The 13,465-nt window shown below is 37.9% G+C and overlaps 1 protein-coding gene across 2 annotated transcripts in view; it reads right to left on the bottom strand.

Moving 5' to 3' along the window:
- LOC106963186 (solute carrier family 41 member 3-like) overlaps positions 1 to 12,074 on the bottom strand; it is a 27,699-nt gene extending 15,625 nt beyond the window's left edge. Inside the window, exons 1-8 of one of the 2 annotated variants that reach the window (XM_015057951.1) lie at positions 10,493 to 11,731; positions 8,637 to 8,744; positions 8,203 to 8,274; positions 7,977 to 8,121; positions 6,569 to 6,715; positions 5,978 to 6,122; positions 4,830 to 4,909; positions 668 to 802 (exon numbers count right to left, since the gene is read on the bottom strand). In XM_015057951.1, the coding sequence (XP_014913437.1) occupies positions 668 to 802; positions 4,830 to 4,909; positions 5,978 to 6,122; positions 6,569 to 6,715; positions 7,977 to 8,121; positions 8,203 to 8,274; positions 8,637 to 8,744; positions 10,493 to 10,687 (1,027 nt within the window). In that variant the 5' untranslated portion in view covers positions 10,688 to 11,731. Of the gene's footprint in view, positions 1 to 667; positions 803 to 2,967; positions 3,706 to 4,829; positions 4,910 to 5,977; positions 6,123 to 6,568; positions 6,716 to 7,976; positions 8,122 to 8,202; positions 8,275 to 8,636; positions 8,745 to 10,492 lie in introns of those variants that run through there. The other variant, XM_015057952.1, reaches the window with a different exon arrangement.
- Positions 12,075 to 13,465: the final 1,391 nt, after the last annotated feature.

Genomic DNA, 13,465 nt, shown 5'->3' with positions numbered 1-13,465 from the left:
CTATGGTCTTAAACTTTTGATCAGCTGAAAAAAATCATGTTTGAGTGTAAATGCAGTTTTCAGAAAATTCCCTGCTCAAAAGTTCTTGTCTCTTGCACTGATTTTTTCCTTTAACATTGTGAAGCTCTACTTAGAACCTTCTTAAGATCCAATAGTGCAAAATGCAAATTCTTGGTTTCACTTTTCAGGCTGTTTGAATTGCCACATGAAATTATACATCATCACTTGTATTAATTCTGTTTTTACCAAAAACAATGTCTCAATTGCCAGTAGTGTTTTTTCTTTTTCTTTGTGATTCTTTATGGTTTTTTACATTTTATGTCCAAGTATTTCAGATCATATGAAGAAGCTGGGCACCTGCTTATGGGTAATATGCTTCTCAAAGATAAACTGGAATGAGCCAAGATTGGTATTAAAAGGTTAAAACTGGAAATCATACATCGATCACAAAATCCTGATCAATGATTCTCTAATTCAGTCTTATTCTGTTTTTTGTCACCACAATTAAATGATAATAACACCAAAAATATGTCTTTATTCATGTGAGTTCTGTTAGGAATACCAACATTAGAGTTCCTTGCTAGTTTATCAGGTGAAAAAAGAAAAAAAAAATACAGTGGTAAAACACCGTAGAGCTCATTGACACCGCCCAGAAGAGTTAGTCTACCTGAGGAGAAGAAGCTGACGCAGGGATTGGGCCAGTACTGGCTCATCTTGCTGGGCAGAACACCTGGAACGCTCCAGAAGTGAAGGTATGTTGAAATCCTGCTGGCCTGGATGGCAACCAGGTTCCCACCCACTCCTAACAACCAGGCAGAGCAGACAGCCACTTAGTGAGACAGGTCAGGATTTTCAGTATAGCACATTTCAACAACAATGCAGTTTAAAATGCTTTATATTAAAAAATAATACAATTAACAAAAAAAAAAAAATTACAGTGATAGCATAAAGAGAAGTCATTTACTTTCTAGTTAATAGTTAATAATAAGAATAAAGGTGTAGTATTAAATAATATTACCAATTGTAATATTATTACTTTATTCTCATATAATTTCAACTTTATTCTCGTACCACTCTTTATTGATGTAATGTTATAAATATTTTCATAATTTTATTACTTAATTTTTACATTTTTGTTTGTATGGCCCTAATACTCGGTGGTATGAATGAGATATGCTGTCATCATTTTTACTGGAGGATGTTTGATGCGACAAAGAGTCGCATCAAACACAGAGCGGTGCATACAGTAACGCTCTGTGGAGCGTTACTGTATGTAATCTGAGGTGCATACAGTAACGTTTCTCAGATTGTTTCTGACAAATCACAGATCAGAAACTGGCCACAAAATCTCTGATTGGTGCGTTTGTGTATATCCATTTCAGCATACAGTAATTTCTGCTGAATAAACCATTAAAAAAAAAAACTTCAGAGAATTTAAAAAAGGCAACTCTTGACATCACAATTTATCCAAAGACTGACCCCAGACACTTCCTAAAAGAACAGTTTGAATCCTGCTCTGTGGAGCGTTACTGTATGGAGACAGGTTCCTCAGCCTGCAGCTGTAAACGCTGCTGCAGTTCTGCAAAATTCATTACCTGTCAAACTCTGGCATCTGCATAAAACTGTCTGAGCTGCATTAAAGAAGACATTTTCACTTGTTGTTTTATTGTGCCACAGATGGCCAGCAGTTTTAGTCTTTCAATCTGACTTTATTTGGTCTGAGATTATTTATTAAGCTCGTCACTGCCTTACTTTTAATAGTCATATTCATTTTGCTGTTGACAAGGGTCTCTGAGCTTAACACATTTATGTCAGACACATTTCCAAGGATCTCAAACTTTTAACAATGACAGATGGGTTTTTAGGAAAATGGAAAAAAAAAAAAAAAAAAAAAATCTGCCTGGTTTTATAAGCACATCAGAGGAAATTTGAACCAGATTGGCAAACTTGGAAATGAGCAGAGAGGAAGGATAGAGAACTAGAGTGAAAACTAAATGAGAGCGAGTGACAGGCTGAGTGGCTGGTTATTAAAGGGCCTGTCAGCTGTGTGGGACTCTGGCTGAGCACCATCAGTGGTTCACACTGGCTTCTCTCCTATACTCAGAGGATCTCTGCATGCATCACCTCACAGCCAAACTGCTCCATTACAGGCCTCTTTTTTTCCCCTTAACTTGCCTTCATTTGTGCTTCAGCACATTTTTCCAACTTGAAACTCCAGAGCCTTACATAAGTGTTTGTTTTTCCACACATTTTGTCACTTTTTTCCAAACTTCAATGTATTTTATTTACAATTTAGTGTGATGACAATGCAACAGATAACATACTGTCAACCCAAAGCAATGACGATATGAAATGAAAAACATTTTCAAAAATGTACACTCAGCTTTGCAGAGTTAGCTTAGTGCCAAAATGTTACAAACATAAACCATAAGCTGTGTTGCCATAGGAGAATAAATTGTGTTTCTATGTTATGGATAAAGTCACAGATTCTGAACAACAGAACAGAACCACAACAGGTAGAGAACAGCTGCAGGACAGGAATCACAAAACGTGCACTTATATAAAACTTTGTCTTGACTCTAGAATTGATATTCTTCTGAGCAGGGTAGATTTTTTTTATCAGTAATAAAAATCTACCCTGATTTTTATTAGGGTAGATAAAAATCAGGGTAGATTTTTATGAATATTTTTAGTAGGAGACTTATTTAATCTTGTTAGTAATCAGCAATCATTTTTGGAAGAATCCAGAGTGTCTCCAGCTCTATCCCAATGTTTCCCTCTGAGATAGGTCTCATATGAGTTTAATGACATGGTGACTGAAAATGAATTTCTCTACTGAATCCAGTTATGGATATTCAAAACAGTTTCAGTTTGCTGAAAAATGCAAACAAAACAATATTTGAATTATAAGCATGGAAGGTTTCTAGAAAGATCCAGAAACTTGGGGCAAATTGGATATTATACTGAGACTCAAAATTAACTGAACACTGATTTGTATTTTCTTTCCTCCTCACAATTATACAATTTTATGCCTAGTGCATAAAATTCCCAATATATGTTGAACTTGTGATTGTAATGAGAAAGAATATGAACAAGTTAAAGGGATGCAGATACTTTTACAGACACAGTAACTATTCCTCTTAATACTCCAGCAGTGTTGGAGGATTGCCACCAAAATAAAACAGCATCAAACTTGCAATTACCATTAAGATGGAATAAAAATAACATTTGAGTTTGAAATAGTCCTGAGCAACAATCATAACCACCAGATGAGAGCTGGAAGGAGCCGCAGCCTGGAGCTGCTGTACCCTGCAATGCTGCTCCAACTCAAGCATTTCCTTTTTTTTGCCCCAGCCTGATTTAAATTGCAATCCTGGGATGAACTGAAACCATATGTTATCTGAGAGGCAAAAGAGAGATCTAAAGTCATCCACGATGCTTCGGGAAACATTTGGCTCCAATATGAAAGCATGTTGAAGTCAGTGATGCTGAACCATGTAGAGCTGCTGGGATGTAAACAGAAGGAGGCTTCAAAAGCACTGGAGCATTTTGAGAAGTTCCCAACTGCAGAACATGGGGGTGGATTGATCATGGTGCTCCATGACATGCTTGGGATTCCTGAGCTGACTTCTGAAAGTCTGGTGCCTGGTGTACAAAGTGATCTCTTCTCGCATATGAAACAATTCCACTCTCCGTGGTAAGTTTCTGCCAAAAGCCAAAAGTCACGTCGTCAACTTCTTAAAATAAGAAATAATTTTTTTGCCAAAAGTGATTCTGGGGGAAAAGAAAAACAAAAAACAAAAAACACTTGGCCTGGTAAAAAGAACAGTTCCACATTCTTACATCTAAAATAGTGAAAATTGGAATTCTGAAAATAAATAAGCTTATTACAAACACCCTAATTTCGAAAAAACATGTTTTTTGATCAAATGTTTTCGCATTAGGGTGAGGTGGTTTGTTGACCGTAATGAAATTACTGTATTTCACAAAACTGGAATAGAAAACTGTAAAGTCAGCAGGAAGTGGTAGATGGATGATGATGCAGCATGCTTCGTAATGAATTTTCACCTGAATAAACTTATTCATGTGTGATTTTAGTGGAGTTTCTTGTTTAATGGGAAAACCTCAAAATCGTGATATTGTGTTTTTTTCAAAATTAACGGAATATCCTCAAAAATTTCCTCATATATGTGATGAGAATATGTCTCATTTGGCCTCACTGGGAAACGCATGCATAAAGCTTCTGAGTTTTCTCTTTTATTGTTTCTAGCTAAATATTATATTCATTTTTCCAAAAATGTTTGACGCATTTTACAATGAGGTTAAGTATTATATTCAGACAATCAAAGACTCTGACAAAAAATTGGCATGAAAATAATTGAAATCTGTTCTGCTTTGAACCTTTAGGTCCCAGCTTTCTCTTTTTGTCGAATATTATATATTATTTTTCATGAGGCATACAACTGTTTCATTTAATGTTGTTATACAGTAAACGATATACAATATAAAGTTTTGGAGAAGCTTCAGTGCTTTAGCATTAGCTTCCACTAAATAACTTGTTGGTATAGCGCTTTGGCATTAGCAGAGCTAATGTTCATGATTAGTGCTTTAGAGTTAGTGTAGCTAACATTTTAGTTAGCGGTGCCCAGTTAAAACAACTGCGGTGCAGTTGTTTTAAAATGCATTTCTCTCAATGCATTTTAAAACAACAGTCATTTTAAATGCATCAGTCCTGTCAGTTCAGAAATAAAATAGGTCAGAACTAAGGCAAGCAATTTACCAAAAAGTGAGGAAAACAGAGGAGTGGTATCACAAGAAAAGAACCTTACCGTTAATAACAGGTGTAAAGACAGCCATCCCCTCAAAGTTGGGGTCACTCACTGTTTTGTCCAGGATAAGGCCCCCAAAACTGAACAATTATAGAATAACAGAGAAATCAGAACCATGTCAATTTACTGTGTAACTGGACTGTACTTAATTTTTTTTTCTTTTTTTTTTTAATTTTTACTTAATCTTTATATGCAGTGACTCTGTAAAATTTTATTTCTCAGGAATTCTTAGCAATTTTAATTTTTTCTACATTGGGCAAAAGGAACTAAAACTTATTGATCTGACATTAATTAATTAATTAGTTAATTAATTAATAACTTCCTTAAGCATTGTAGAACATCTGAGTACAGTTTTCTGTTACATTTATCTCAACTTAATGTGACCTTAATGCTAACACAGCATTGGAAAAACTGTTTCCACAAATAAAAATAAGGTTTCATGAAAACTGAAACATGAAAAATGTTGGTTTACTAAAAGAATTACTCAGCTGAGTTAAGATGGCTCTATTTACGATTCCTTTTTAAAAGTATATATATTCTAGTTTTCTTTGAGTTTTTGATCTTGTTTTTGCCTCATGGCGCCTCCTGCTGTCCATTACCGTGGACATAAAGCATTATCACTCAAATCAAAAACAGCTCCAGTTTCCATAGTGACTCTACTTTGAGTCATTTTTGCTCATTTTAAATATCAAACTGAACTATCACTCATTTGACCTACTGTGTTTTGACACATAGTATATTGTGTTGTCGAAAATGAGGTAAAATGATACTGAGTTTCACTGCAACAAAATGAGGTAAAATGGATCATTGTACAGTATGATGTTAAAAATGAGACCTCTTATGGGTCATTTTACCTCTTTTGAGCCCATTTTTGTCATAATAGTTGATTTTTTTTTAGCTCTTTGCTTTTTTTGCCTCTTATTTTCAGTCTATTTCAGAAACATTTTCAGAACGCTGTCTTCTTTCTTCAGGTTACTTACAGCAGGTTTCACCTACAGCAGTTAAAGTATTTACAATAACTACTGACTGAGATTTACAAGAAAGCCTGACTCCTCTGAAGCAGGAGGCAGAGGTTAAAACCTTCTGCTCAGTGCTGCAGCTTCAGCTTTACATGTCTGAAATAAATCAGTTGTAGATGTTGCCTGTACCTGCTAATGGACATGGCTACTATAACAGGCTGCCAGCCAGAGCGGAGAACTTCTTTGATCTGTGGACTCTGTCGGGCCAACACCACCCACAGCGGGATCAGAGCCAGGAAGAGCAGGCACACAGAGGGGGACAAGTACCAGAGGTCTGAGGGTACAAAGACAAAAACCAAACAAAAAATAAAAATAAAAACAAAGCTTATTTATCTGCGCTAGCATCGTTATCAGAATATGGGTCAGTGCAGTTCTAACATGTCAATTATACTTTTGTCTTCCACTTAACTTTCCAATAATTAGTTACAGCAATATTACCCATAAATATGTAAGCTGTGGTGTGTTCATAATATAATATAAAATAAATGTTTTTATTAGTATTATGTAATAACAGTTAAATTAAACTGACTCTGCATAATAAATCTGTTTAACATGCAGGTTTAACTTGAACTGAATCATTATTTTAGATCAACTTTTGATGCTCTACTACTTCACTGACAGCTCAGGGCAGTCATGTTTCTGTCTGAAATGAAGCCTGGTTGTTGCTGCCATCTTGTGGTCTGATCCGGAATGGTTCAGAGGAAGCTCTGAGTCTCTTACCTTTGTACTGGTAGAGCGTGCTGCTGACCCCGGCCAGCAGGGACAGTGTGATCAGATCTCCCAGGCTTGCGGCGATGGGCGTGGCAACGTTGTCCGGGTTGATTCCCACCTTCCTGGAGCCAATGATCACTCCGATCATCACCAGGCCTGCATGAGAGGGAGACACATGTAAAGGAGAGACAAAAGTCTAACTTTTAAATAAGGTTTACATAAAGCAGAAAAAGTGGTTTGTTTAATTGGGGAAATCTTTTATCAGGTTGGTGAAAACCTGTCAGAGTTGATCAAAGTAATGCCGCCTGATTTCATTGATCTTTGTAGTCGTAGTTATAAATATTCCTGTCAAAACAGAAAAACTAATGATTTGAATGTATTTATTGCAACTGTCAATGAGTGAATAAAATCAATAGATTTATTTCTTTACTCATTATCTTTGCCAGCATATGAATCTAAAACCTGGTTAGCAAAGCAATGTCGTAATGACATGTCTTAAAATAAAACCTGTGGTACAGCTTTACACCGCCATAACTATTTTATTTATAGCGACGTTGCATGTTATTGTTTAAATCTGGACATTTCATGCATGCAGACAACGCTGGCACAGACAGAACACCAGCTGTAGAAAAATTCAACAAAATGAAACCTTGAGATGTAGGGATTATTCATTTAACGAGGGAAATGATAGCAAGAGGGATTTGAGGGGGAAGTGATCATCTGGGTTCAGATTATTAATAATCCCAAATAATAATCCAGTTTTATGTTTTCAGTCTTGAAAACATAAAACTGTAACGGACTGAATGTTCTGTTGTTTGTGTAGGAAATGCTAGAGTGTTTTTTGGTGTTGAATCCTGAAACATATTGAGGTGTTGTTGTCAGTTTCCATGGCAATGGATCTGCATGTAGCATAGCCAACACTTAAAAAAAAGAATATGAGTGGTTTGGAGTTATTTTTCAACGTTTTTTTTCTACGTCACGTTTCCCTTTTCTGTGTTGAACTACACTAAAAGAATGGAAGCTTCGTCTCCAGGTTTCATTTAGTTAACAGAACTGTTCCACCGTGGCATCGCGGCTACAGATGAGGAGTCAAAGTATCATGTTTTTGCCCTCCAGCATTATGTGTGTGTGCAAAATTTCTGGATGTAAACAACAACATGCAAAGTGTCTATGGACCAAAACATTTCTAAAATCCAAGACAAGCTGATTAAAGCTGATGTGTAAAAGGTTATCAGGAGTGTGACAGACACAGGAGGGTTACCTTAGGATAGTTACAAAGGGTTAAAAATGCACAGAGTGAATATGGTCACCATGGCAGCTCCAATGTTTAGCACTGAGATGACCTCTGAACAGAAAGCAACCAAACAAACACACCCGTTTACTGAACAGATCTGTGGTTTAGATGATCCCCACATACCCAGGGACAGAGCAGCTACGAAGGCAGTGGTGATGCTGCTGGCACACAGGACGGCCGCCTGGTCCAGCTCTACTCCTCCTCTGGAGATCGCACCCAAGCAGACGGCTGCCACTGCTGCCAGAAAGCCCACCACCGTGGCCTGGACCTGCACAATTCATCAAATCCCATCTTTATCTTCCGATCAAAGCGTTGAAGTATGCAGCGCCGTCTATGCAGAGGATGTTACCTGAATGAGAGCCAGGTTGCTGCACACCATGGTCCACTGTTTGTCTGGATCATCCATTTGGCCCGTGTTGGCCTGCAACAGACAGGAAACACTCACATCTATTTCAATGTCATGGAAATTATTGTTTTTGAACCATATGCTATGTTTGTATGAATGATGATTTAGGCAACTGAAAATAAATAAATAAATAAAATTGACTTTATCTCAAAATTTTTCTCAGAATTCTGACTTTTTGGATTTTGAGATTAAAGTCAGATTACAAAGAAAAATGTCGGAATTCTGAGATAAAAGTCCAAATTCTGAGTTTAAGGACATAATTCTGATCTCATCATACTGTAATAACTTCATGCCCGGTTGAATCTCACCATGAGGGTGTATCAGGACGTTGGTGGAGCTGAATGACTAGAGTTAGAAGAAAAGCGGTTTGTTCTTACAGCGGTGGAGAGCCGAGCAGCCAGGGTCATCTCCAGGTTTCCTTTGAGGCCGACAAGAGCCGGAACCAGGATGAAAACCTCCGTTATCACCTTGAACACCTCCCAGTGCTGGAACACATATTCACATGGGAAACTGGATTTCAAACTGTTACAGAGCAACATAATACACACAGAAAATAAAATCATAAAATCACCAAACATCTTTATGTCAAAGTCATCTGGAGCTGATGGAGTCAAATAAGTCATAATGCTAGAAGATATTCTGAGTTAACCCAGTGGCCTACTTTCTGGGTTGATGAGTATTATAATGCAGGGAGTCAGGCTGATGTTGTCTGAGTGTTGGCAGGTCCAAGATCTTTAAATTATTCAGATATGAGCAGAAGAAGAAGAAATGATAGTCAGGGAGGAGAAACGGACAGCGAAAAGGAAACACTCTGCAAATGGATGAAAACTATGAAGGCAGAGAAAGACCGACACAGAAACAGGCCTGAATAGAAAATGCATTATAGGCATAAATGAATTAGTTTGTCCTGAAACCTGTAAACATGGTCTTATTTTTGTAGAAATGATAACAATGTGTGCAGCTGTTGGAATATGTTTCTAAAAAAGGAAACGTCTCAAGGAAAAGTGAAATTCTTAGGTTAAACAGCTGATAAACTCAGATAAATTAAAAATCTATATATATTTTTTTTGCTTCTTTTTTTCCCCCCTATAAATTGTAGGCCTGGCAGGCCACCAGACTTAATTTGATTAGCCCCCACCAGAGTAAGTGTCATTTGTTTATGTATTCTAACTAGGATTTCTTATACGTCAGTAGCTGTGACAGTAAAGTCAGGTTAAACTAGGTTTAGAACTGATGCACAGTGAACTCACGCGCCACCTTTCACTCAAAATAGTTCACTTGGAACGTGTTCTTTCAGAGCCGTCCTGGCATTTGTGTAATCATTCTACAAAGACTGTCTTTTCAGAGAATATAATATGCTCAGCTTGCACATGCTCAGTGCGGACCTCTAAAACCCGGCTATAAAGGCTGAGTAGGCTGACTTACATTAGTATTTATAGCGGTTTGTGTTGGGTGCGCAGTGAGACATCATCAGAGCATTTATGTTCTCCCTGCATGTTCTGCACTGTGCTTGGCTCTGTGTCTGCGCTTGCTAATTGGTAAAGTGTATGTAAATGAGCTACAGCACCAGCCAATCACAGACAGGTCTTTTTTATCCAATCAGATTATATCCTTCAAATGCTGTATTAATTTGGATAAATACTAGCAACTAGCAACTAACTAGCAAATCCATACAGTGCACTAAGCAGCAGACATTACTAAACTAAACAATAAAACTTCATACAATAAATGTGTGAATTTTGTACATATTCAAGAACATTTGTACGCTTGAATATTTAGACAAGCATAAAAATTTGCTTACTCATCATTGTCCATTTAAGATAACTCTGTTATTTTACTTTTAAATGTAACCATCATTCCATAGCTTGTTATAAGTTCCACTGGTTGATTACTAACTTACTTTGAATAGCGTTTTTTAAGACTCAGTAGTTGGTGCTGAAGTATTACCAGTAATGTCTTCCAATAACACATAATCACCTAGTCATATTTTCACATTTCCTGTTAACTTGTAACATTTTTTAACACAAAAAACATGGACCATCCTATCATTTATGAGTGTTTTTAGAAGAGGTCTCATGTATTTGCAAATTCAGTTGTTTGTCCCAAACTCTTCCAAATACTGGGTGTACCGGCACCGTAATAAAGTTAGTTTTGAATCATTTTGACTGTACGTTGTACATCAATTTATCATCCCCCAAAAAGGAAGAATACATATCTAAAGTTTATTTCATACTTGCATAAGGTCCATTAGGATCCCAGCAGAGACCATTCCGAGTCCTGATATCAGGTACGGCACCATAACCTGCGCCGCGATGAGCCAGGAGCTCTCTGGCAGGAAACCATGTTCAGATCGTGTCAGCTTCCATGTCACGCCACGGAGCTTCTTGTCCTGGTAGCGAAGCTCCAACTCAAGACGAGTCACCACCATGTCGATGGGGGTCTGGAGGTCACTTTGAGATTAGATATTCCATATTGAGAGAAACTTCAAGCAAAACACGAGTAGTGTTCCCTTCCTGTATGTCCAAAATAATCTTCGATTGGGTCAGTAGTCCAAAGAAGTCAACAGAGATGAAGTCAAACGTTGTTCTTGTTCATAGGACAAGGCCAATTTGTTTTAGGCATTCATTAGTGATATTGCCACACAACTTGACTAGTAGAAAAATGACTGTTCTGTGTCAAGAACTTTCAAGATTTTAATAACCTCTTTAATTTGCCTTTAACTCTGATGAGAGAAATTGATCAGTAGTCCATCTTGTCAGGCAAAATCAAAGTTAGAGGCTTTAAATCTAAATTTAGGGCATGAAGTGAGGCATTCTTGGCCATGTAGTGAGTCAGCAGTGATGACGTACCTATCTGTCAGCCTTACTGGGGAACACATTCATTAACACCATTTCTGATTTATAGGTCACGACGTTCAACGAGAGCCAGCACTAACCATCAATGTCTAAATCCTTGATTAAAAGGTAAATTTACTCCAACATGTCAGACAGAGAGCCTGAAGACGATCCATCAGCTGGCGACGAGGTCTGATTGAGCTCCTGTTGCTCCCAGATCACTTTGATTAACTTCACAGAGGGAGTTTGTTAAGTTGAGATGTAAATCTTCCTGATCCGGTCTGAAACACATTTGACCTCCATCTTTAAGGCAAAACTGTATCCCGCCACTGATGTCAGTTGCTCTGTGGAAGAAGACGAGGTATATTCCCAGAATCAGCCTGTTGTCTGATTTGGCTAGGCTCAAAATGAGGGTCAAAATGAGAAACCAGGGGGTTCTGTGAAGCCGGTGAAAGATCCAGTGAGAGGATGGAGCAGCCGGCTTCTGGCAGACACGAGTGCTTGTTTCCTCCTGTCGGCATCAGCGTATCCTGCTCAGTCGTGACGTAGCACAAAAGAGGCAGGGCTGTCTGGACGGTGCAAACTCTGGAGGGAAATGACTGGCTTTCCTTTCGCTCTCCTCCTCTCTCCTCCTCTCTGCGTATCTGCCTCCCATCCTCCTCCTCGCCATGTGACACCTCCCCCTCCCCACATCGGACAGCCATCCTCACATTGCTCCCTCTCTCATCCACCTTGCTCTGATCTTGCTCTTCCCGTATCGTGACTCATTCTTTCTAGTCATCTATTTGTTTCCGTCGCTACCTCATATCTACCTGCTTGTGCACATCATGGAATGCACATCTTCTCAGTCCGTGTGACGCCACAAGACCGAGGAGACAAACTCACTGTACAGCAAAACACTGACCTCATTTCAGCAGCTCAGCAGAACTAAAACTGATTTGAGAAGCACTTTTCAGGTCAGAACAGCACTGGTTGACATACTGTACAGTAACAATATGTTAATAATAGTACTTTATAGCACCTTACAGAGTTCAATATTATTTAATCCTTTTTTTTCTATTTTTAGTCACTACTTCTTCCACAGAACAATTTGTATTACATTAATAGGGAACTCTAGAAGTTAATGTTGAGGATTGATAATTGTCACAATCAGTAGAAAGTCTGTAAGCTATAATTTTCAAGATCTTCATGTCCACCTGATTGCTGGGGGTCCTGGTGTGATACCAGCAGGTGTAGTAAATCAGTTTGTTTGGTTAAAGCCACGATCAGCTTCGTGTGTTTATGTTTGTGTAACACTTGATGTATTACCTTGATGTATTCTATCAGTACATCAATGTATTTAAATGTTACATGTCTAATAAAGTGGATGTCCCAGGTATGCTAGTCATTAGCCTCTCCAGTGCTAACACCAGCCATACAGCAAGAGAAGAAAGCAATACAGTGGGTTACCAGCTTAAGCATGCTAGTTGTTAGCCTCGCCAAAGCTAACACTAGCTTATCCAATGTTAGCACCAGCCTTATCAGTGCTAATGGACAGCAGAGGAAGAAGGCGACCAGCCTTTGCATGCTAGTCACTACCATCTTAATTGTTAACACACGTGAGCAGATTATTTTTCTTTTACCAGAATCATCCTCTCAGTTGCTAGTGCCAGCCTATCATGATTCAGATCAGTAGCTAGCTTTTGGCCCTAATACCACGGCTTACTTTTGAAGCAGCTGGCTCACTCTAGATATATTTATTAATTCTTGTCTGTTATAATAATCACACATGTTCCCAGTCTTTCCATTTCATGACAGGAAATTACCACTTAAACATAGTGGAATATATAACTGATGTTTCTTATATATCTAAAAGCATAAAAAGCACCAGATCAATACTAAATGAAATTATATGTGTACTTCCATTCTTCATATGTGGCAGTGGAGTTGATGAAGCAGATAAATATGCTGATATATGCAATAAGAGATCATATTTTGGAGTGACAACCTTATCTTTGGATTGATGTGACCAAAGTGTCTCGTTTAAGATGTAAAATTTACTATTCTCATATGTTTTTACCCAGAGCTGCTCTGTGGGGGAAAGTTTCTTTTACATGCAAAAATAAAGTTTCCAACAGAATCCACAGGAATGAGGAGTTATGTAAAAAGATCTTCAGAAGTCAGAATCAGACTTCAAACCTTTACAAAAACTGGAAATCCAAAAGTCCAGATGGTGAATCTATAAACAGTAATTTACGAGAACAATACGTAATTCATAAAAAGAACAACTCACTGCTTGATCTAACAGAACTGGGTTTTTTGATTATTGAAGGAATATTTAGTTTCCTCGCTACCAAAGGGAACTATGTATTATTTTAAAGAGCAAATGTTAT

This window comes from Poecilia latipinna, unplaced genomic scaffold, assembly GCF_001443285.1.
Source record: "Poecilia latipinna isolate Pla-1442-1.1 unplaced genomic scaffold, P_latipinna-1.0 Scaffold1501, whole genome shotgun sequence".
Lineage (NCBI taxonomy): Eukaryota > Metazoa > Chordata > Actinopteri > Cyprinodontiformes > Poeciliidae > Poecilia > Poecilia latipinna.
This window is presented reverse-complemented; position numbering and strand designations above follow the sequence as displayed.